This window comes from Mustelus asterias, chromosome 12 (genome assembly GCF_964213995.1).
Source record: "Mustelus asterias chromosome 12, sMusAst1.hap1.1, whole genome shotgun sequence".
Lineage (NCBI taxonomy): Eukaryota > Metazoa > Chordata > Chondrichthyes > Carcharhiniformes > Triakidae > Mustelus > Mustelus asterias.
The window spans coordinates 62264640-62288239 of record NC_135812.1 but is presented as its reverse complement, the minus strand read 5'-3'; the positions used below and the strand labels follow the sequence as shown (position 1 = coordinate 62288239).

The 23600-nt window shown below is 44.5% G+C and overlaps 1 protein-coding gene across 1 annotated transcript in view; it reads right to left on the bottom strand.

Moving 5' to 3' along the window:
• Positions 1-23600, bottom strand: part of cacna1g (calcium channel, voltage-dependent, T type, alpha 1G subunit) — a 330198-nt gene that overhangs the window by 89915 nt on the left and 216683 nt on the right. The window contains exons 21-22 of the mRNA XM_078225973.1: positions 10116-10242; positions 1789-1914 (exon numbers count right to left, since the gene is read on the bottom strand). Of these exons, the coding sequence (XP_078082099.1) occupies positions 1789-1914; positions 10116-10242 (253 nt within the window). The remainder of the gene's footprint in view (positions 1-1788; positions 1915-10115; positions 10243-23600) is intronic.

Below are 23600 nucleotides of genomic sequence, written 5' to 3'. Positions count from 1 at the left end.
AGTCTGCACGCTCTCCCCGTGTCTGCGTGGGTTTCCTCCGGGTGCTCCAGTTTCCTCCCATAGTCCGAAAGATGTGCTGGTTAGGTGCATTGGCCATGCTAAATTCTCCCTCAGAGTACCCGAACAGTCGCCAGAGTGTGGCGACTCGGGGATTTTCACAGTAACTTCATTGCAGTGTTAATGTAAGCCTACTTGTGACACCAATAAATAAACTTTAAAAACTTTACTAGGTAAGATGAATGTTAAAGCTGCAGTGGCATTAATTAATTAGAGAAGAGCAAATGTTCGTCTTGTCCCTTGGCCAGCACTTTTCCCGCAATCAAAACCACCTTACAGTGGAGTTTGTGGGATGCTGCTGGTATAAAATAGCAGCTCAGGGTACGAAATGGCAGCTGCCACTGTCCACATAACAACAGTCAATGCATTCCAAAGTAGTTTGTTGTGTTCTGAGACACTTGTGCCAAATGGCTAGCTAATGCAAGTGACACTATAAGCACCCTTTGAAGATAAAACATAGGAGTTGACGCTATAAATTTTAATTTCTAAAAGTGACTTGAAGGGCTGCCTTACAATATTGTTTGTCTAAATTAAAAGCACCAGGATAAAGGATGCCATAATATATTGCACAATAAATTGCCTCAATAATTAGGAAAGGCCACGGGTCCAATATGTAGCAATTCTAATATAATCATCAGTTGAGTATTATAAGATCAGTCTCAGAACCCGATCTAGGGGTCATTAAAAGTAGAATGTCTAAATCTATGGATGCTAACAAATTAGGAGGAAAAGTACTACATTCAAATTACAGGAAATTAGTGAGGGCATAATGATAAGTAAAAAAATTACACTTAATATTGGGAAATGCTAAAAACAGGAACACTATACAAACAGTAAATTACTGGCAAAATATGACTGAATTAATTAAGTAACACAAAGAACTGAGGTGCTATAGTTGATCAAACTCTGAAAGAGCTATTACAGTTGTTAAGGCAAATAAAATATTGGGAAATGGCAGTGGATCCATAACTGAGGAATACCAACTCTGTGAACTGTTGGTAAAATTAAGTATCAATCAGATCCCTTTCCCAGGATGATACAGGACCAGTACCAGAATTGCCTTATATTTGGGACCTGGGGTCCTGGTCCTGGCAATTGAAACAACTTTAGGGCAGGTCTCCTCAATTTTAGCCCAGGTTTTGTGCTCAAGTCTCTGGAGTTTGACTTGAAGCCACAACCTTCAGGCTCAAGAGGGAAGGGTGCTACAAGCTAAACCATGGCTGACACCTTTTATGGATGCTTGACTTTATGAAGATTGCTAATATGATGGTGGGCATCCTGTTATTATTGGATTTGGAGATCTTACGACTCCCAAATACCTAGCACATCTTACACAAATATTGCGCAAAATGCATTAAAGCCCTTCCAATACAGGGGCCTGTCCATAATGTGGCTGATTAGTGTCCCTGAGGCACAGTGCCCATTACTGACAGGGGCTGGCTCAGAGATTTGCTACTTTCCATCCCTGAGGACTGCCTCTTCTGACCAAAAGCTGCACCGAATTCTCTGAGCCCCTCCCTCTGAAAAATGGTCAAAGCCTCACAGGTTCCTAACAGGATGGGTCATGACCCCTGGTGCCACTCCTGGGGAATCAGGCATGACCTCCCAATGCACCTAACAGAGGCTGAAAGCAGCTTGCCTTTGGCTGGAGGTGTGGCCACTGCCCAGTGAGTACATTATCCCTCCACTCTCTCAGGGAATGCATAACATGCCTTACAAAACCTCCCCTACCTGCCCCAGGTTGTCAAAGTTGTACTTGTGACGGATCCACTTGTAGTTGGCTTGGAAGCAATCTGATTTATTGGTGATATTTCTTGTGTCTTCTCCAAGACAGACGTAAAATTTGCCTTTGAAGAGCTGAAATGCAAAGAGATGCAGACAGATTGAAATTGTTTATATGTCAAGTTGTTTTATTGGGGAAGGCTATGTGACCAGTGAAAGACACAGAGCAGAAGGAGGCCGTACAGCTGATGCTGAGCCTGAAAGAGTGATCCAATCAGTGTTCTTTCCCATAGCCCTGCATTTTCTCCTTTTTAACTGTACATCCAATTATTGAATCTACCACCTTTTCAGACTCTGCATTCCAGAATGTAACAATAGTCTGTCAAAGATAACAATGGGCTGAATTCTATGTGCCCCTGGCTTGCGTGTAAATTGGCGCATTTGGGGGCTTGCTCTCTGCTGATCGGGGGGGGGGGGGGGGGGGGGGGGTGCAACACACCCCCTCCCCTCCCCCTCCCCTCCCCGCCTCTCTTCCTACCCACTCCCTCCCCTAAACCCACCTCTTCCCCTTCCCCTTTACCTAACCTACCTGAACATGCCCATCCCATGACCCCAGACTTACCTGCTCCAGGGGTCCATGAGCCTTCATCTTCTTTTCCTTCTGCGTCCCAGTAGCGACATCTTCCCGGGGATGCCAGGAATGATGGAGCAGTTTGCCAATTGGATTGGCTGACAGCTCCAGAGGATAGGACTTCCTCCCCAATCAGGGCCCTTTGTCAGTCCACCCTGCAGCGCTGTATGGCTGTGGGGCGGCTCGGAATGGAGCATGTCGGTTGTACACCAACATGGTTTCCGGGTGAGGCATGCTTCCCAATGTTTCCCAATGGCTGACACCTTTTATGGATGCTTGGCTTTATGAAGACTGCTAGTATGATGGTGGGCATCCTGTTCTAATTGGATTTGGAGATCTTATGACTCCCAAATACCTAGCATATCTTTCACAAATATTGCGCAAAATGCATTAAAGCCCTTTCAATACAGGGGCCTGTCCATAACGTGGCGAACTGGTAAATTGGGGTGCTTGCCATCAGTCAGGAAGGTTCAAATTATTCCTTCCCTGGTCCCATTCTATGTGTCCTAATTACATTACGCTCCAAGATCATTTAGGACTGAAATGAGGAGAAATGTCATCACTCAATGGATCGTGAATTTTTTACCCCAGAGGGTTGTCGTGGTAAATGGGAAGAAATCAATATTTAACATGAGTAAGTCTGGGTTTACGGAAACATAGCAACAGAAATAGTCCATGCAGCCTGGTTGAAGCTTTTTGGCTGAGGCGTTTGCAAACAAGAAGTGATGAGTGAATGATCCATCTTGGCCTTTTCCTGAGATCCCCACCATCATGGATGTTAGACTTCAACCAATTAGATGCACTCTATGTGATATCAGAAAACGGCTGTTAATTTTTCATTCAAGGCCTGTGGGCTTCGCTGAGCCCGGATTTATTGCCCGTCCCTAATTGTTTTCAAGAAGGTGGTGGTGAGCTGCCTTCTTGAATCACTGCAGTCCATGTGGTGTGGGTGCACCTACAGCACCGTTAGGGAGAGAGTTCCAGGATTTTGACTCAGCGACGGTGAAGGAACAGTGATATATTTCCAAGTCAGGATGGTCAGTGGCTTGGAGGGGAACTTGCAGGTCCCCATATATCTGCTGACCTCGTCCTTCTAGATGGAAATGGTCATGGGTTTGGAAGGTGCTGCCTAAAGGAGTTTTGGTGAGATGGTACACATGGCTGCCACTGGTGATCGGTGGTGGAAGGATTGAATGTTTGTGGAAGGGATGCCACTCAATTGGGCCTCTTTGTCCTGATGGTGTTGAGCTTCTTGAGTCTTGCTGGAGCTGCATTCATCCAGACAAGTGGAGAGTATTCTATCACACTCTGAACTAGTACCAGGAAGTTGTGGACAGGCTTTGGGGAGTCAGGAGGTGAGTTAGTTGTTGCAGGGTTCCTAGCCTCTGACCTTCTGTTGTAGCTACTGTATTTGTATGGCTAGTCCAGTTAAATTTCGATCAATGGGGGACTCTGCGATGGTAATACCATGGAAATTCAAGAGGTGTTGATTAGATCCTTTCTTGTTGAAGGTGGTCATTGACTGGCACTTGTATGGAATGAACATTATTTGTCTGTTGTCAGCCCAGGCCTGGATATTTTCCAGATCTTGCTTCATTTGGACATGGACTGCTTCAGTATCTGAGGAATCTTGAATAGTGCTCAACATTGCGCAATCATCAGCAAACATCCCCACTTCTGACCTTATAATGGAAGGAAGGTCATCGATGAAGCAACTGAAGACAATTCAGTCTTGGGCACTAGCCTGTGGAACTCTGGCAATGAAATCCTGGAACTGAAATGACGGACTTCCAACCATCTTCCTTTGTGCTATGTGTGACTCCAACCAGGAGAGTTCTCCACCCCCCCTCCACCCGCATGATTCCCATTGACTCCAGTTTTGCTCGGGTTCCTTGATGCCACACTTGGTCAAATGCTGCCTTGATGTGAAGGGTAGTCTCTCTGTCTCACCTGTGGAGTTCAGTTCTTTTGTTCATGTTTGAACCAAGGCTGTAATGATGTCAAGAGCTGAGTGAACCTGGCAAAACCCAAACTGAGTGTTCATGAGCAGGTTATTGCTGAGCAGGTGCAGCTTGGTAGCATTGTTAATAACCCCTTCCATCATTTTAAGGATGATCAAGAGTAGAATGATGGAGCAGTAATTGGTTGGGTTGGATTTGTCCTGCTTTTTGTGTACAGGACACACCTGGGCAATTTTCCACATTGCTGGGTAGATGCCAGTGTTGCAACTGTACTAAAACATCCTGGCTAGGGGCGTGGCAAGTTTTGGTGTACATGTCTGAAATAATAAGCCAGAATATTGTCAGAGCCCATAGCCTTTGCAGTATCCAGTGCCTTCAGCCATTAATCAAGTTGGCTGAATACTGGCATCTGTGATGCTGGGAATCTCCAGAGGAGGCCGAGATGGATCATCTACTTGGCTCTTCTGGCAAATAGTCATAGAGTCATAGAGGTTTACAGCATGGAAACAGCCCTTCGGCCCAACTTGTCCATGCCGCCCTTTTTTTTTAAAACCCCTAAGCTAATCCCAATTGCCCGCATTTGGCCCATATCCCTCTATACCCATCATACCCATGTAACTATGTAAATGCTTTTTAAGATATAAAATTGTATCCGCCTCTACTACTACCTCTGGCAGCTTGTTCCAGACACTCACCACCCTCTGTGTGAAAAAATTGCCCCTCTGGACACTTTTGTATCTCTCCCCTCTCACCTTAAACCTATGCCCTCTAGTTTTAGACTCCCCTACTTTTGGGAAAAGATATCGACTATCTACCTTGTCCATGCCCCTCATTATTTTATAGACCTCTATAAGGTCACCCCTCAGCCTCCTACGCTCCAGAGAAAAAAGTCCCAGTCTATTCAGCCTCTCCTTATAACTCAATCCATCAAGTCCCGGTAGCATCCTAGTAGATGTTTTCTGCACTCTTTCTAGTTTAATAATATCCTTTCTATAATAGGGTGACCAGAATTGCACACAGTATTCCAAGTGTGGCCTTACCAATGTCTTGTACAACTTTAACAAGACATCCCAACTCCTGTCTTGAATGTTCTGACCGATGAAACCAAGCATGCCGAATGCCTTCTTCACCACTCTGTCCACATGTAGCTCCACTTTCAAGGAGATATGAACATGTACCCGTAGATCTCTTTGTTCTGTAACTCTCCCATATGCCCTATCATTAACTGAGTAAGTCCTGCCCTGGTTCAATCTACCAAAATGCATTACCTCGCATTTGTCTAAATTAAACTCCATCTGCCATTCATCAGCCCACTGGCCCAATTGATCAAGATCCCGCTGCAATTGGAGATAACCTTCCTCACTGTCCACCATGCCACCAATCTTGGTGGCATCTGCAAACTTACTAACCATGCCCCCAATATTCCCATCCAAATCATTAATATAAATGACAAATAACAGTGAGCCCAGCACTGATCCCTGAGGCACACCGCTGGTCACAGGCCTCCAGTTTGAAAAACAACTCTCTACAACCACCCTCTGGCTTCTGTCAAGAAGCCAATTTTGTATCCATTTAGTTACCTCACCCTGGATCCCGTGAGATTTAACTTTATGCAACAATCTACCATGCGGTACCTTGTCAAAGGCCTTGCTAAAGTCCATGTAGACAACATCAAATGCACTGCCCTCATCTACCTTCTTGGTTCCCCCTTCAAAAAACTCAATTAAATTTGTGAGACATGATTTTCCACTCACAAAGCCATGCTGACTGTCCATAATCAGTCCTTACATCTCTAAATGCCTGTAGATCCTGTCTCTCAAAATACCTTCCAACAATTTACCCACCACAGATGTGAGGTTCACTGGCCTGTAGTTCCCAGGCTTTTCCCTGCAGCCCTTTTTAAACAAAGGCACAACATTTGCCACTCTCCAATCTTCAGGCACCTCACCCACGACTATCGATGATTCAAATATCTCAGCTAGGGGACCGGCAATTTCCTCCCTAGCCTCCCACAACGTCCTGGGATATACCTCATCAGGTCCCACAGATCTATCTACCTTGATGCGCTTTAAGACTTCCAGCACCTCCTTCTCTGTAATATGTACACTCCTCAAGACATCAATATTTATTTCCCCAAGTTCCCTAACATCCATGCTTTTCTCAACAGTAAATACTGATGAGAAATATTCATTTAGGATCTCACCCATCTCTTGTGGATCCGCACAGAGATGACCTTGTTGATCCTTAAGAGGCCCTACTCTCTCCCGTGTTACTCTTTTGCCCTTTATGTATTTGTAGAAACTCTTTGGATTCTCCTTTGCCTTATCTGCCAAAACAATTTTGTGTCCCCTTTTTGCCCTCCTGATTTGTCTCTTAACTCTACTCCTACACCCCCTATACTCTTCAAGAGATTCACTTGATCCCAGCTGCCTATGAACGTCATGTGCCTCTTTCTTCTTCTTGACCAGGGCCTCAATATCCCAAGTCATCCAGGGTTCCCGACTTCTGCCAGCCTTGCCCTTCACTCTAAGAGGAATGTGTTTACCCTGAACCCTGATTAACACACTTTTGAAAGCATGCCACTTACCAGACGTCCCTTTTCCTTCCCACAGACTCCCCCAATTAACTTTTGAAAGTTCCTGCCTGATACCATCAAAATTGGCCTTGCCCCAATTTAGAATATTAACTTTTGGGACAGACCTATCATTTTCCATAGCTATCTTAAAACTAATAGAATTATGGTCACTGGTCCCAAAGTGATCCCTCACTAACACTTCTGTCACTTGCCCTTCCTTATTTCCCAAGAGGAGGTCAAGTTTTGCCCCCTTTCTAGTCGGGCCATCCACATACTGAATGAGAAATTCCTCCTGAATACACTCAACAAATTTCTCTCCATCCAACCCTCTAATACGATGGCTGTCCCAGTCAATGTTGGGAAAATTAAAATCTCCGACTATTACCATCCTATTTTTCTTGGAGGTATCTGTAATCTCCTTACATATTTGCTCCTCAATTTCCCGCTGACTATTTGGGGGCCGATAGTACAACCCTATCAAAGTGATTTCCCCCTTCTTATTTCTCAGTTCTACCCATATAGACTCAGTGGCAAATGCTCCAGACTTTTGAATGCAACGTATATAGCAAAGGCGCCTGACAACATACTGTTGGTAGTGCTGAAGACCTGTGCTCCAGAACTATTTAAACATCTATCCAAGCTCTTCCAGTACAACTATGACAATGCAATCTACCCGACAATGTGGAATATTGCCCGAATATATTCTGTCCACTAGAAGCAGGACAAACCCAAGCTGGGTAATTGCCACTCCGTCAGTCCACTCACAATTAAACAAAATGATGGGGTGGAACTCTTTTTCCCTGGGGACTAATTCCCATTGTGAGGCAGGAATGTGGAGTGTTGTCTGCTGCGGAGGTTGGTGGGAAATCTTCCAGCTCTGACTTCAATAATTATGCAACCAGGTGTTTTTGCGCACTACTCCGTTGTGGGCAGGCCTGATGGCACAATTTTAAAAATTCATTCATGGGACATGGCATCATTGGCTGGTCAGCATTTATTGCCCATCCCTAGTTGCCCAGAGGGCAGTTGAGAGCCAACCACATTGCTGTGGCTCTGGAGCCACATGTCGGCCAGACCGGGTAAGGACGGCAGATTTCCTTCCCCAAAGGACATTTGTGAATCAGATGGGTTTTTCCGACAATCGGTTTCATGGTCATCAGTAGATTCTTAATTCCAGATTTTTTAAAATTGAATTCAAATTCCACCGCCTGCCGTGGCGGGATTCGAACCCGGGTCCCCAGGACATTAGCTGAGTTTCTGGATTAATGGTCTGGCGATAATACCACTCGGCCACCGCCTCCCCTTAAATAGTCTACCGTCCTATCCGGGTGCTTTATTAAAAAGGTGTCTGACATCACTGACCCACTATTGAAGAAAGAATGTGGACCTCCTGAAAATGAAGATGGAGCTCCAGGAGCATTCTGAGGCTGGAAGATAGACCCCCTCGAGGACACGAATCTGCAGATGCTCCCACCAGCCATTGCTGCGGTGTTCCAGGGTCTAGGTTGCTGGTGGCCTTCATTCTGAATTCCAGAGGCAGTTCAAATGAGCCCCCACATCTGAACCTGTTTTGTACTGGTGTGTTTTCCCGCTGGTGCTGCGGAGAATTAGGCGTGGGTGGTCAGGCCTTCATCTGTAGCCCATTAGTGGGATGCTAATGAGTTTCATGCTCATCTCTGGGGTGTTTCCTGATCCGCCGTGGCGGACACCAATAGAAGATTCAGCAGGAAATTCTCGCTGGCATGAAGCCAACTTTTGGTCTACCACCAAATCCTTCATCACTTGGTCAAAATCCTGGAATTCCCTCCCTAACAGCACTGTGGGAGTGCCTTTACCACATGGACTGCAGCGGCTCAAGGCAGCTCACCACCACCTTCACAATTGGGGATGGACAATAATTCCTGAGCTTGTCAATGTAAGACCCTCGTCAGACCCCACTTGGAGTACTGTGCTCAGTTCTGGTCGCCTCATTACAGGAGGGATGTGGAAATGATTGAAAGGGTGCAGAGAAGATTTACAAGGATGTTGCCTGGATTGGTTGGCATGCCTTATGAGGATAGGCTGAGGGAGCTCGGTCTTTTCTCCTTGGAGAGACGAAGGATGAGAGGTGACCTGATAGAGGTGTACAAGATGTTGAGAGGTATAGATCGGGTGGATTCTCGGAGGCTTTTTCCCAGGGCTGAAATGGCTGCTACGAGAGTCCAACAGGTTTATTTGGTAGCAAATACCATAAGCGTTCTGAGATATCCACTCCATCTGACGAAGGAGCTGTGCTCCGAAAGCTTATGGTATTTGCTACCAAATAAACCTGTTGGACTTTAACCTGGTGTTGTGAGATTTCTTACAGTGCTACGAGAGGACACAGGTTTAAGGTGCTGGGGAGTAGGTACAGAGGAGATGTCAGGGGTAAGTTTTTCACTCAGAGGGTGGTGGGTGAGTGGAATCGGCTGCCGTCAGTGGTGGTGGAGGCAAACTCGATAGGGTCTTTTAAGAGACTTCTGGATGAGTACATGGGACTTAATAGGATTGAGGGTTATAGGTAAGCCTATATATAAGCCTGGGTAGGTAGGGACATGACCGGCGCAACTTGTGGGCCGAAGGGCCTGTTTGTGCTGTATTTTTTCTATGTTCTATGTCACCCTGACCCCATGAATGAATAAAAAACACAGAAGATAATCGGATTTATAAATTGCTCAAGTGTGCAACCTGATTTCGTCAATTAGCTAAACTGAGGCAGCAAGAGAATAGTGAGAGAAATCTGACAATCATGAGACAGAGCACATACAATAGTTGATGAATCAGCAGAGAAAGAGTTAAGACTTGAAAAGGAAGCCGGAAATAGTGGGAAAGTGGAGTAAGCGTCTGCTTGCCAAGAATTGGGAAACAGAAAATGGCAGATCAAAGCAACTGGTGTGAACCAGTATCCCCAGTCTGGTGATCTGATATTCAGACCTCACCCGGGACACATATGACCCCCACCCGAATACACAGAGAGCCACCACCACCAGGGCACACAGATCTCTCACCCTAGGACACAGAGCCCTCGCCCTCACCCCCACCCCAAGACACACAGTGCCCTCACCCCCACCCAGGACACACACAGCCCCCATCCCAGGACACAGAGAGCCCCCACCCCTCTATGCTAGGTTGATTTAAAGAAGGTACAAACCTGCACTCCTAAGATGCCAAAGATGATAAAGAAGGCGCAGCAGATCACCACAATATTCCCAATAGGCTTCAGTGATGACATCAGTGTTTCGACCACAAGTTTGAGGCCTGGTGCTCGGCTAATTACCCTGTTTGGAGCAAGAGAATATGTATTAATGATCGTTCTGAGGCAAATTATCTTTACACCAGTAACTACATGGGCTGAATTTTTGCTTTGGAGTGGGAAACAGGAGCCGGTTGGGGTGGGGCAGGAGGGATTGGTGGGGTATGGGCACAGGGGTTGTTGGGGAGGAGGGAAGGGAACAGAGTTACTGGTGCTCTGGATTCCTCCCACAGTCCAAAGGTGTGCCGGTTAGGTGGATTGGCCATGCTAAGTTGCTCCTTAGTGTCCCAAGATGTGTAGGTTAGGGGGATTAGCCATGGTAAATGCGTGAGGTCATGGCAATAGGGCAGGGGAGACAGCCTTGTTAAGACACACTTCCAAGAGTCAGTGCAGACTTGATGGGCTGAATGGCCTCCTTCTGCACTGTAGCAATTCTATGAACTAGCATCTTAGAAGATGGAAAGAGAAATTAAGAGGCAACAGGTTGAGGGGGGGGGGGGGCGGGTGGGTGGAATTCCATCGGCCTTGGCATAGTGAAGCCACAGCCGCCAAGAATGGAGTGATTAAATTGGGAATGCTGGAATTGGAGGCGAGTTGATATGTCGAAAGGTTCTGGAGCTGGAGGAGATTGGAGGGACAGGGAGTAGCAAGGCTACCTGGGAATTTGAAAAGAATGTTGAGAATTTTAAATGGGGCATTACTCAACTGGGGGCTTAGCTCTTCACAAGCTCGGTGTCTTACTTGAATCCAAGATGGATTTCTGAACAAAAATCCACTCCATCACGAAGGCTGACTGGGGGCCCAAAGTGGGCCAGCAAGATGTTGTGCAAATGGATGTGAGCCATTTCTGAGCATCGGCGTTTTGGAAGACCACAAGTTTATGAATGTGGGAGGCTTGCCATGAGTATATTGGAGGCAACAAAGGCAAGGACGAGGGTTTCAGCCGCAGATGAGCTGAGGCAGAAAAGGAATCTGGTTCTGTTTCTGAGATGAAAATCGGCAGCCTTCGTGATGGAGTGGATTTTTGTTCAGAAATCCATCTTGGATTCAAGTAAGACACCGAGCTTGTGAAGAGCTAAGCCTTGGCAGATGCTAGGGGAGAGGGATGGAGTTGATGGCTGGGGGGAGAGGAAATTTTTGTCATCCAGAACTGGATGTTAGATATGCTGTTTGACAAATTAGAGGTAGCGGCAGAGTTAAAAGAGTTGATGGTGAGATAGGGCTGGGTATCATGTGGAACCTTACATGTCTTCAGATGATGTTGCCAATGGCAGCATGTAGGTGAAATATAGAAAGGGCCAAGAACGTAGCATTGAGAGACATCACAGATAACAATGAGGTAACATGACATTGTGAAGTCATTGAAATTGATTTTTTGGCTTTCACCAAGTAGATAAGATTGGAACCAGGCTATTGTGGAGAGGCCCTGGAGGAGGGGACAATGTGATCAATAGTACCAGAAACTGCAGACAGGTTGAGAAGGAGGGATAGATTACCATATTCACAGACATCTAGAATATCACTTATGACTTGAGAAGAAGCGTTTAGCGGGGAAGGGGAAGTAACCTAATTGGAGAAGATCAAACATCGAATTCTGGAAAAGGTGGGCATGGATTTGAGAGGTGACAACAAGCTCAAGGACATTGGGGAGGAAAAGAGAGATTGGAGATGGGTAGGTGTTTGCAAGGGCAGGGGGAACAAGCATTTTTATTAAGAAGAGGGATGATGAAGGGGAAGGAGACATTTTCTGTGGAAAGAACATCAGCTAACATGGGAGTCAGGGTGAGACGTTGGGTGGTCAGTTTTGTGGGAATAGGGTTGTGGAAGCAGGAGGTGGGTTTCATGGACAAGATGAGGCTGGAGTGGACACAAGGAGAGATAGGGGAGCAAGATGCAATAAATATTACACTGGTAGCCTCATTTTCTCTATTGAAAATAGATGCAAAGTATTCATTTATTGCCTCAACTATGCCCTCTACTCCACAAGAAGATCTCATTTTGCGGCCCCAAACTTCCTTTGACAATCCTTTTACCACTTATGTGTTTAGAAAAGACTTTTGGGTTCCATTTTAAGTTAACCACGAATCTATGCTCATAATTTCTTAGCTCTCCTCTGAACCGTCTACATTCAGCTTGATTCCCTACTGTATTATGAAACCTATTCTGTCTCATCATTCTGGGAGCTGTAGCTATGGATGCCATTTCTTTCCCACTGGATGTGTTGTGTTTTCTCCATACCTACACCATCTCCATTTTGTTTAATTACAAATTCTCATTCCAATGTATCTGTGCTTGTAACATATCATTAAAATACAATAACACATTGTGTGTGGATACAGTAACTCCACATCTTCTCAACTCACCTGTGACTCCTTGGGGTTTTAGGAATTTATCTTGGCTCTTGCCAATAAATGTATCCTCCTGCTCACCTACATTGAAATCTACCTGAAGGGGAATTACAGGCCCCTAATTGCAGTTTTGTATCTCAAAGTGTTAGATTATCTGTCAGAAACACACCATCTCTTTCAAAGTTCGCCAGTACTGTAGCTAACTCCCAGGTGTGAGCTCAACTCTCATTGATGTTATGAAGGTACTTAGCCCAGCTGTTGCCCACGCAGTAAACTGCACAGAGATTAAAACATAATTATTCTTCATCTGTTGGGGGTGCATCTGAAAGCTTTTATGTAAAAACTGTTTCTCATTTCATTCCTTTGTTACTGTATAGTTTTAAGCGATCAAATCAGTATATGATTTCCATATTTCTGCAGCGCTTGCCCGATTACTGAGAGTAACATTACAATGAGGATCACCAGCCCTGTGAAATGCTTTTGCCTTCTCTCAGATACTGAAGCAGATTTTTCCAACTTGCATGAATCACCCCAAAGAGGTCTCAAGAACAAACGTCCATAGGAATATGTTAAAAAAGTTCCTGCATGACAACCATAATGTTTGCCAATATTGTTCCAGCAGGCTGCTCACTGGGCAAACAGCTAACAGAACAGAAATGGAGGTGAAACCACCTTAGGGCCAAAAGCAGTTAGCAATTTTCACAAGTCAAGAGCAGCTGGGTGCATGGGAACACTATCACCTCCATGGCTCCGTCAACTTACACACCGCCATGACTTAAACATGTATCACTGTTCCTTCATCATCCGTGGGTCAAAGTCCCACTCCACTGCACTGTAAGAGCATCCTCACGGACTGCAAGAAGGCTCACCATCACCTTCGCAAAGGCGACTTGGGATCAGCAACTGCACTCAGCACTTAGTGCCAACTGTAACCCAGATTAGAAAAGCTTAGGTAGACAAAGATAATTGAACATTAACAAAGTGTTATTTACATATATTTGTTCCTGGATTCAGTGCACCCTAATGAGGTGTGAACTAATGAGTACCAAAAATAAACAGAGCACTTAAGTCGCCAGACCTGGCAACTTTGAAATTGATGTTAACACAAATAAAGATTGACTATCACTTGTTGGCTGACATAAGTGTCTTCCCAGTTTAAACAGGGATATTTTAAGTGGTGGGCTGTAAACAGAAAGCTGACACCAGCCTCGCTCTGACTATATTTGATTATATTCATTTTTGCACGCTAAAACAGATTAGAGGGGTTTGCATCTCTTGATGTAGCACACTGAAGGACTGATGTGGAATTTCCTCTAGCCCACAGACAAGATTTAGTTTACTAAAGCAGGTCAATTGTGAATCATCCATAATTTTGTGGTTTGTCCATTGGGCCATCCTTTGCCTTTCTAATCTCCTCTGGGGCAGGAAATAGACAACAGCTGTCACACAACAGCATCACAGCTGTTTATCTTTCCCGGGCAGCTCTCCTTAATCCTTACACTAGGGTATTCCCATCTATAGTCTAATACAAAATACCCTCTAACAACTCAAGATTCATAGAAATGCACAGAACTTAACAGCACAGAAATAGGCCCTGTAACTGAACTGGTCTTTGCTAATGTTTATAATCCACACAAACCCACTTTATCTCACTCTATCAGCATATCCTTCTTTTTCCTAGCTCCCTCATGTGCCTATCCAGCTTTCCTTTAAAGATATCTATTCCATCTTTACTCATCTTTACTGAATAACCTATTCATGAGTTAAGCAAGCTAAAGGATGCATATATAAATAAAATTAGTTTTACCTCAGTTACAGTGCCAAAATATCTATAACTGAAATGCTGATGGCTCCCAGCCCAAAAGGGCCAGGAGTTTGGTCAAACTTTAAGGTTGCCAAATCTCACTATGGGAAGACTTACTACTTAGGAAAGAAGTTGGGCTGGGTAAAAGGACAAAGACTTCCACATGTGATCTACGGAGTGCAGATTCAAAGGGCATCTGCTCTGGTGGAATACAAATTCTGTAACTCTACTAGCTGGGATTCCAGCTGAATGATGATGGTGGCAGAATTCCCCAGATTGGGCATAAGTGCATTTGTCGAATTCTTGGAGAGTGCCTGAGGAAGTAACACTTCTGACATGAACAGAAGTAGTGCGGGTAAAGCTAAATTGATTGATGTATAATTCCAGGAACCCATGACAATGTACGTCTTATGTATAGAACAATGAATGGTTGGTGATGTTATATATTTAAAAGGTTGCATGATTGCTTTAAGAGCTGATCACATGGTGATGTAATTAGGGTGTTGCACAGGCTGTTGTTTTAGTTTCAATTTGTACTCTGTATAGGCAACATCTCTTTCAATAAATCTGTTGTTGTTAGTTTGAATCTACGTGTGTAAACTACATCTTTTCTTTTTGTTTAAAAACCTACAACTCCTAACATAGTTACGACATTACAGGCGGCAACTTGGAAATGTTATTTATATATCAATAGAGCTCAACATTTCTACTGATCTTCTACCATCAGCTGTGGTTCAGTTAGTATCATCCTCATTCCTGAATCAGAACGTTGTGGGTTCAGGTCCTACTTGAAGACAAACATCTAGCCTGATACTCCAGTGCTGCATTATTGGAGGTATCATCTTTTCGACGATTTCTTAAATTTCCTTAAACTGAATCCCTCGCCAGAATTTTATGTTCATTTGTTCAATGGTGGGATGCACTCCAGGATTCCAACTGCCCTGAACTGATCATGATTTTATGCTGAAGCGTGCAGGGCCTCAGACGGGAAGTTCACCCTTGCCCCAGTTAAGGACCTTAAGACATCACTTAATGCCCATTTAAGAAACTTTTCCTGCACAGTCCCACTTTTCAGGTTGGCAAGTCGATGATAGCTCTGGTGGGATAGGGACCCGAAATTGGGTGACAAAAAAGGCAGGTCGGCGCTTCCAACAGAAGCCCTCTTCTGACTGGGACACCCTTCTCTCAGGGTCAGGAGACCTCCAGCCATCCCTTCCCCCCTGACCTATCCCCCGACACCCCAATCACTGCCGAACTGACACCACCAGGCCTCCCCTACCCCCACTGCAACCTCCTTGACTCCTGTCACTTCGGCTCCTGTACTTAGTTCCAGGCAGCTAGTTGCAGTGCCTCTTCCAGCCACTGCAGCGCTGTTCCTGGAATGACTGGAGGGCTGCCAGCCAATATGATAAAACTAAACGAATATGATTGGATTAAGTTAAAAGCTAGAATTAAGCTTGTAAAAATAGAAAAAAGTCTTTTTGGGAATATGTAGAATTTCTTTTATCATAGTGGAGAAATTTGATATTCCACAAATATAAAGTTAGTTTTTCAGGACCAGCAAGGGTGTTTAGCAGTAATTATGAAGTTAGTAGATTGTTAAAAACTCAGTTACACTTCATTCAATGAAGTGCAACCTTTTCAAGGATTTTCAAAACCATCAATGGAGGTTCTTGTCAATTCACTTGATTTCCATTGATTGCAGTGTTTGGGGTGGGGGTTCCCAACACTGCACCCTCTGGCAAAGTTTCTAATCATTGACACCAACTTCTGGATTTCTCTGTTATTCTACACATGAACATTTCAGAAGTTGTGGAAACAAAAGTTGACACTTTTGCTGGCATTTTTACTGCAAAATCTGAGCAAATAAATAACGGTATAAGGAGAGATTTTCCTCTGAGCTACTGATGTGGGGGACTAGAGGCGTGTGTGTGCATGTGTCTGCATGCATGTGTGTGCGTGTGTGCACGTGTGTGTGTGTCTGTGCGTGCGTCCGTCAATTCATTCCCAGGTGCAGCCAGCAGGAAATGGGGTGGGGAATCTATTGTGTTGGGCAAAACTGGAGACAAGTCTGCAATAAAGGGAAATTGGCCATCTGCATTTTAAGGAATAACAAATGTTGGTCTGGGAACATAAGGTGGTAATTCAATCTCACAGCACTCTTATGCAATTGAAGCTCTGATAGCTCATAACATCGGCAGAATCCTATGATTATATCCCTGCCTCCTGCTCTCTCTGCCAAACAGTTAATTCTCAAAATACAAAACCTGCCATTTATTTTTCCAAATGATAATTTTTAAAAATTCATTAACTCTAACATACTGTGATGTGATCAAGCAATAATAAGAGAGATTTTACACATGGAAGGAGCAACAGTTACAAGGGGAGTTGAAAGTAACGATATATTAGAAAACATTTTTGAAACTGAGCTCCCTTACAATAAATATTGTTCCTGTTCTATCTGCAAGCGACAAGATCAGAAACCCCAAGGTATAGTCTGAAGTTAGACTAGGCCCCAACTATTTTTTTTATTTTGGCATTATTGTGAGAATAAGGTGTTTCACTCCAGATCAGACACAGTAGGAAGCTTTTATCAAAACAAACTTTATTTTAACAATTAATTAGCTTAACTTTTACCAATTGAAATACTTAAACATGACACGATACAATTCTTAATTGCTAGCCTATCTCTATTCGTTCAATTCAAGCATTATTCCTCATAGTCTTAAACTCCTCTTCTTGTTAGCAAACAACGCAGGTTTGTGTGTTTGCATTTGTTCCCAGTCCTAGAACTTTTGAACGTCCCTCAACAGAAAGGGACAGAAAGACACCTGACAGCTCCAAAACAGTAGCCTCCAGAGAGAGAGAGAGAGGGAAGAGAGACCCAAGGAGAAATTAATTGTTGTTCCCTGTAAGCTTACCTCCTACTCTTCACATGACTCTGTCTCTTGTCTGAAACTTACCCTGAAACCCCAGGGGAAAAACCAAAAATAAACAAAACTGCCTTCACTCAGATTAAAACAAACACCCAATTAACTGGGATCAATTATTCTCCTGCATTTTCAGCATGGAGCTGCCTGGTTTGCAGACAGATCAGCACCAGGTAAACCGGAGCTGAATTTTAAACATACCCCTCACAAGAAACATGACAGAAATACATTTCTTATAGGCACTGTATTATCACATATCATAGATAAAGAGTTATTGTGCAAGGGACTGTTACCGTTGAAATGTCTATTGGCAGCATGGAATCTCACAGTTGGAGGGTCAGAATGGGGAGAAATTACTGTTGGAAGATTATTGGTTGGGGGAACTACAGGTATTGGTAAATTACTGGTTGAGGAACCATCAATATTGGAGGATTATTTTCTTTAATTTTCCACCCTTCTCTCAGCGTCACATGGTCCAACTGCGACTCTTTCCTTTCCTTCCTCAGCTCCTCTGTCTCCATTTTTGAGGATATGGTATCAATCGATGCTCACAATAAAGCCACTGCCTCCCACAACTCCGAGTAACTTCTTCATACCCTGCTTCTCGTAAGACTGTGTTCCATTCTGCCAGTTTCTCTGTTGTCCTTGCATCTGTTCTGATGATGCAACATTCCAAATTTGTGCCTCTGATAAGTCTTTCTTTTTCCTCACTGTGGTTGACAGAGCCCTCGACCATGTTCGTTCTGTTGTCAGTATTTTTTCTCTCACCCTTTTCCTTCCTTGATCACTACCATTGACCAGAAACTAAACTTGACTAGCTATATAAATATTGTGGCTATAAGAGCTGATCAGAGGCTGGGAATTCTGTGGAGAGTAACTCACCTCCTGACTTCCCAAAGCCTGTCCACCATTTACAAGGCACAAGTCAGGAACGTGATGGAATATCTTCACTTGCCTGGATGAGTGCAGCTCTAACAACACACTTGAAGCTTGATACCATCCAGGCCAAAGCAGCCTGCTTGGTTTTTGATTTGATTTGATTTATTATTGTCACATGTATTAGTATAGAGTGGAAAGTATTGTTTCTTGCGCGCTATACAAAGCATACCATACATCGGGAAGGAAAGGAGAGAGCGCAGAATGTAATGTTACAGTAATAGCTAGGGTGTAGAGAAAGATCAACTTAATGAGTATTGTTAGAAAGCTTAGAAGAGTTAGAATAAAGTTAGAATAAAGTAGAATAAAGTAGAATAAAGGGGCGGCACGGTAGCACAGTGGTTAGCACTGCTGCTTCACAGCTCCAGGATCCTGGGTTCGATTCCCGGCTTGGGTCACTGTCTGTGTGGAGTTTGCACATTCTCCTCGTGTCTGCGTGGGTTTCCTTCGGGTGCTCCGGTTTCCTCCCACAGTCCAAAGCTATGTGGGTTAGGTTGATTGGCCATGCTAAAATTGCCCCTTAGTGTCCGGAGATGCGTAGGTTAGAGGGATTAGCGGGTAATATGTGTAGGGATATGGGAGTAGGGCCTGGGTGGGATTGTGGTCGGTGCAGACTTGATGGGCCGAATGGCCTGTTTCTGCACTGTAGGGTTTCTATGATTTCTATGATTTTCTATGATTAAGAAGCATAGAATGAGAGTAAAAGATAGAATTAGAAGGTTTGCTGAGCACAGCTTGCAAGAAGTCGCCTTGTTCCGGCGCCATCTAGAGTCATGCTTGATTGGCATCTCATCCACCCCCTTCAACATTCAATTCCTCCACCACCGATGCACAATGGCAGCAATGTGTACCATCTACAAAATGCAATGCAACAACTCCCCAAGGCTTCTTCGACAACACCTTCCAAAACCTACAACCTCAAAGGACAAGGGCACCAGCTGTATGGGAACACAATGGCAAGCTCCCCTCTGAGCCACGTACCATCTTGACTTGGAACTATATCACTGTTCCTTCACCGTTATGGGGTCAAACTCCTGGAACTCCCTCCCTAATAATACTGGGGGTGCTCCTACACCACAGGGACTGCCACAGTTCAAGCAGGCAGTTTATCATCACCTTTTCAAGGGCAGTTATGGACAATATATACTGCCCTAGCCAGCCACACCCCATGAATGAATATTAAAAAAAGACTGCTTGTAATCTGGAGTCAGAAATAGGCCAGACTGGGTAAAGATGGCAGATTTCCTTCCCTTATAGTGAACTGGGTGGGTTTTTCCAACAATCATCATGATCACTATTAGAGTGACTAGCTTTATATCCAGATTTTAATTATTGAATTTAAATTCCACCAGCTGCAGTGGTGAATTTGAACCCATGTCACCAGAGCATTAGCCTGGGCCTCGAGTCCAGTGGCATTACCACCTTCCGGATTGGTAAAGTATAAGTAGCATTTATGTCCTAACCCGTGACTCCGATAAAGGTGTTAAGGAAAGGTTCTATCTTGACCTTGATGAAGTCCTCATTGCCATCCCAAAAGAAGAAAAGATCATTCTTCTGGGGGACTTCAATGCTAGGGTTGGCCGTGACTCCGATGTCTGGAGCAGAACCATTGGGGAAAATGGGGTGGGAAAAGCCAATGCAAAGTGTGTCCTCCTGCTGTCAGTGTGCTCAGCACGGCCTCATTATAACCAACACCCTCTTCTGTCACAAGGACAGGATGGAGACATCCTGAATCAAAGCACTGACACCTCCTGGATGATGTCATTGTTCAAGTCAAAGATCTAAGTGATATCTGTATTACTTGATGTATGTTAGGGGATTGATGCCTGCTGCTCAGATCATCGACATGTTCAATCAGTGATGAACATCCACCCAGCACCAAGACATCACAAGGTGTAAAGATCCAAGGGGAAGAAGATCAACGTCTTGACCCATGATGTAGCCCGTTCGAAGAGAGGAATTCCAAATGCAGCTCACGACCAATCTGGGAAATCTTCACACATTCAAACCAATTTCCAAACTGTGAAATGACATGAAGTCAGCTGTACTAGACTCCTGTGTCCAGACCATTGGGTTTCCAGTATCATCAGCACCAGGACTGGTTCGATGAAAATGATGCTGAAATATGTGACCTTCTAGAACAAAAACAAGTAGCCTTCATTGCCTGGAAGGACAACCCAAGGACACAAGCCAAGAAGCCTTTGTGAAGCCACCAGGGCCATCTATTGGCCAAGGTCAAATGGGAAATAATTCAATCACTCTTCATAAAGATGACAATGTCATCCATCAATGCTGGTAAGAACATTTTCAACAACTCCTCAACCGTGAATCCACAGTGGCAGCTGTTTCTCTCCAGGCTATCCCCATTACCCTGTGGTAGAATCCACGGTAAACTAACATTGAGCTGAAACAAGCAATCAAATGGAAAAAGAAATGAACAAAGCCTGCAGCCTGATGGTATCCCAGCTGAGTCTCCAAAGCTGGTGGGCATTTGCTCACATCAAGATTACATCCACTCATCCTAAAGATTTGGGAGGAAAGAGAACCCCCTCCCCCTATTCCTGAGTTCAGGAATGTGACAAGTGTAAATATCTTCAAGAAAGGGAATAAATAATCCTGTGGAAACTATTGAGATACTTTCCTCTGGTCCACAGCAGGGAAAATCCTGACACATTTCTTTCTGAATCACCTGCTTCCTGTGGCTGAGGCAATCCTCCCAGAGACACAGAGTATCTTTAAACTTTCCAGAGGAATCTCAGACATGTCTTGGTTGCCAGACAAATTCAAGAAAAATGTCAAGAACAACAACCAGAATTCTTCATTGAAATTATCAACCTGACCAAGACTTAGACTCAGTAAATCATGAGGCTCTGTGGATTGTGCTCCAAAGGTTGGATGTCCAAAAAACTATCTCACTCTTGCAATTGCTTTCGGTTGATGCAGTTGCAACTGTCTTGAATGGGAGACCAGAAGCAGACACCTTCAAAATCTGGACTGCAATCAAACAAGGCTCTGTGATAGTCCCCATACTATTTGCATCAACGATCCACTGTCTTCTGATGTCAGGATTAAATACCATCTCGGGCTCAAGGGACGTCCTGCCCCAGGTATTCAAGAATCTGTGGGATGAGAATCGACCTGTTCGGTCACAGCAAGACCCAGGGCAGAAACTCAGGACCATGATTAGATGTCATCCATGTATCGAGGGGCAGCCAACGCCACTGATAAGTTGGAGAACTATCCCTACTGGAAGGTTACGGGTTGGGAGTTTAGGTAATAGTTAGAAAGTTCGTCATTCTTGCAAGATTATTATTGCCCGCTTGTGTTTGACAACAAAGACCGCATCAAGTTGACATTACTGATGTTAGGGGTATTCACTATTGGAGGGTTATTGGCGCAAAGGCAGTTTTTCCTCAGCACACACGAGTGTCCGAGGTTATTTCATGGAATGAAACTTTGAACCCACATCCTGTTGACTCAGAGGCAAGATTGCTTTCAACTGAGCCACGTTGACATTTGGCTCCACCAAGATTATTGATGCAATTCCAACAGTTTGCAAATGTGCTGTGCACCCTGTTTGACGAAATGTTGCAAGGCAAGGATTTTCACCCTGCTTGGGTTGGACTGGGTGTTCTCATTTTTAAGTGGACTGTCCAGAAAGTAAAAACAATGTAAGCTGAACTACAAAGGTTGCTTTTATTTAACAGCATTGAAAGGAAGTTGTATCTATTTCCTTATGAGCACCCAGAGGTTCTGAGCGAAATGACATTTACAATTAATTTTCATCATCAATGAAATAAACACGAAGGCGGCATGGTGGCACAGTGATTAGCACTGCTGCCTTACAACTCCAGGGACCCGGGTTCGATCCCAGCCTTGGGTGACTGTGTGGAGATTGCATGTTCTTCCCATTTCTGCGTGGGTTTCCTCCGGGTGCTCTGGTTTTCTCTCACAGTCCAAAGATGTGCAGGTTAAATGGATTGGCCATAGTAAATTGCCCCTCAGTTTGTCTGTGAGTGGGAATGTGTGCCCTGTGATGGACAGGCATCTCTGTCCTGGGTGTATCCTGCCTAGCATCCAGTGTCTGTCGGGATAGGCTCCGACTCCCTGTGATCCTGAATTGTAGTAAGCAGTGAAGTGAAAGTGAAGTGGAACAAACAAACACCTGGAGAGTGTAGCAGGAGGGGTAATATTCAGTGTTGGCAAGGGTAGAAAGCTGGATATATTGGACTGTTACCTGTTAATACATGTTAGATTTCCATTGACTTCAAATGACAAAAGAATTCAATGGAGTGTATAACGTGCAGTCAATGTAACAGCTTTCTAAAAACGGGTGCAGGAGCAGAGGGACCCGGGTGTATAAGTGCATAAGTCATTGAAGGTAGCAGGACAAGTTGACAGAGTGGATAATAAAGTTTAAAGCATACAGTATCCTAGACTTTATTAATCAGAGCATAGAATACAACAGCAAAAAGATTAGGTGGCTCAGGTAGCAAAAAGAGGATTGCTACCTGAGCCACGCGCAAATTGGCGCAGGGTTAATAGGATTAAGGAGACGAATGCGCGGCTCAAGGATTGGTGTGGGAGGAATGGGTTCGAATTCATGGGGCATTGGCACCAGTATTTGGGCAGATGGGACCTGCATAGATGGGATGGTCTCTGTTTGAACCGTGCTGGGACCAGAGTCCTAGCGAATCGTATCACTAGGGCTGTAGATAGAGCTTTAAACTAATTTATGGGGGGGAGGGTGCAGAGGTAAGAGGAATTACGAAATCAATGGTAGAGGAGAGGGAGCGAGTGCAAGTGAATGAGGGCATTCAAGTAGTTAAAGGAGTAGAGGGCGAGGGAGAGGTTGATAGCGTTTCATCAAATCGGGTCCAGATAAAAGCTGGAATAAAGACACTTTGCCTAAATGCAAGAAGCATTCGGAACAAAGTTAATGAGTTGATGGTGCAAATCAGCACTAATGGTTATGATCTAGTGGCCATTACAGAAACGTGGCTACACGGAGACCAGGACTGGGAGATGAATATCCAGGGGTATCAGGCATTTAGGAAGAATAGACAGGAAGGAAAAGGTGGTGGGGTAGCTCTGTTAATAAAAGATAATATCAGGGTAGTAGTGAGGGATGACATAGGCTCTAAGGAACAAAACGTGGAATCGTTATGGGTAGAGATAAGGTAGGCGTGGTCTATAGGCCCCCAAATAATAATGTTGAGGTGGGGAGGGTTATAAACAAGCAAATAATGGATGCATGCAAAAACAGAACGGCAATAATCATGGGGGACTTCAACCTGCATATTGATTGGCTGACTCAAGTTGGAAGGGGTGGGATGGAGGTAGAGTTCTTAGAATGCTGTCGGGA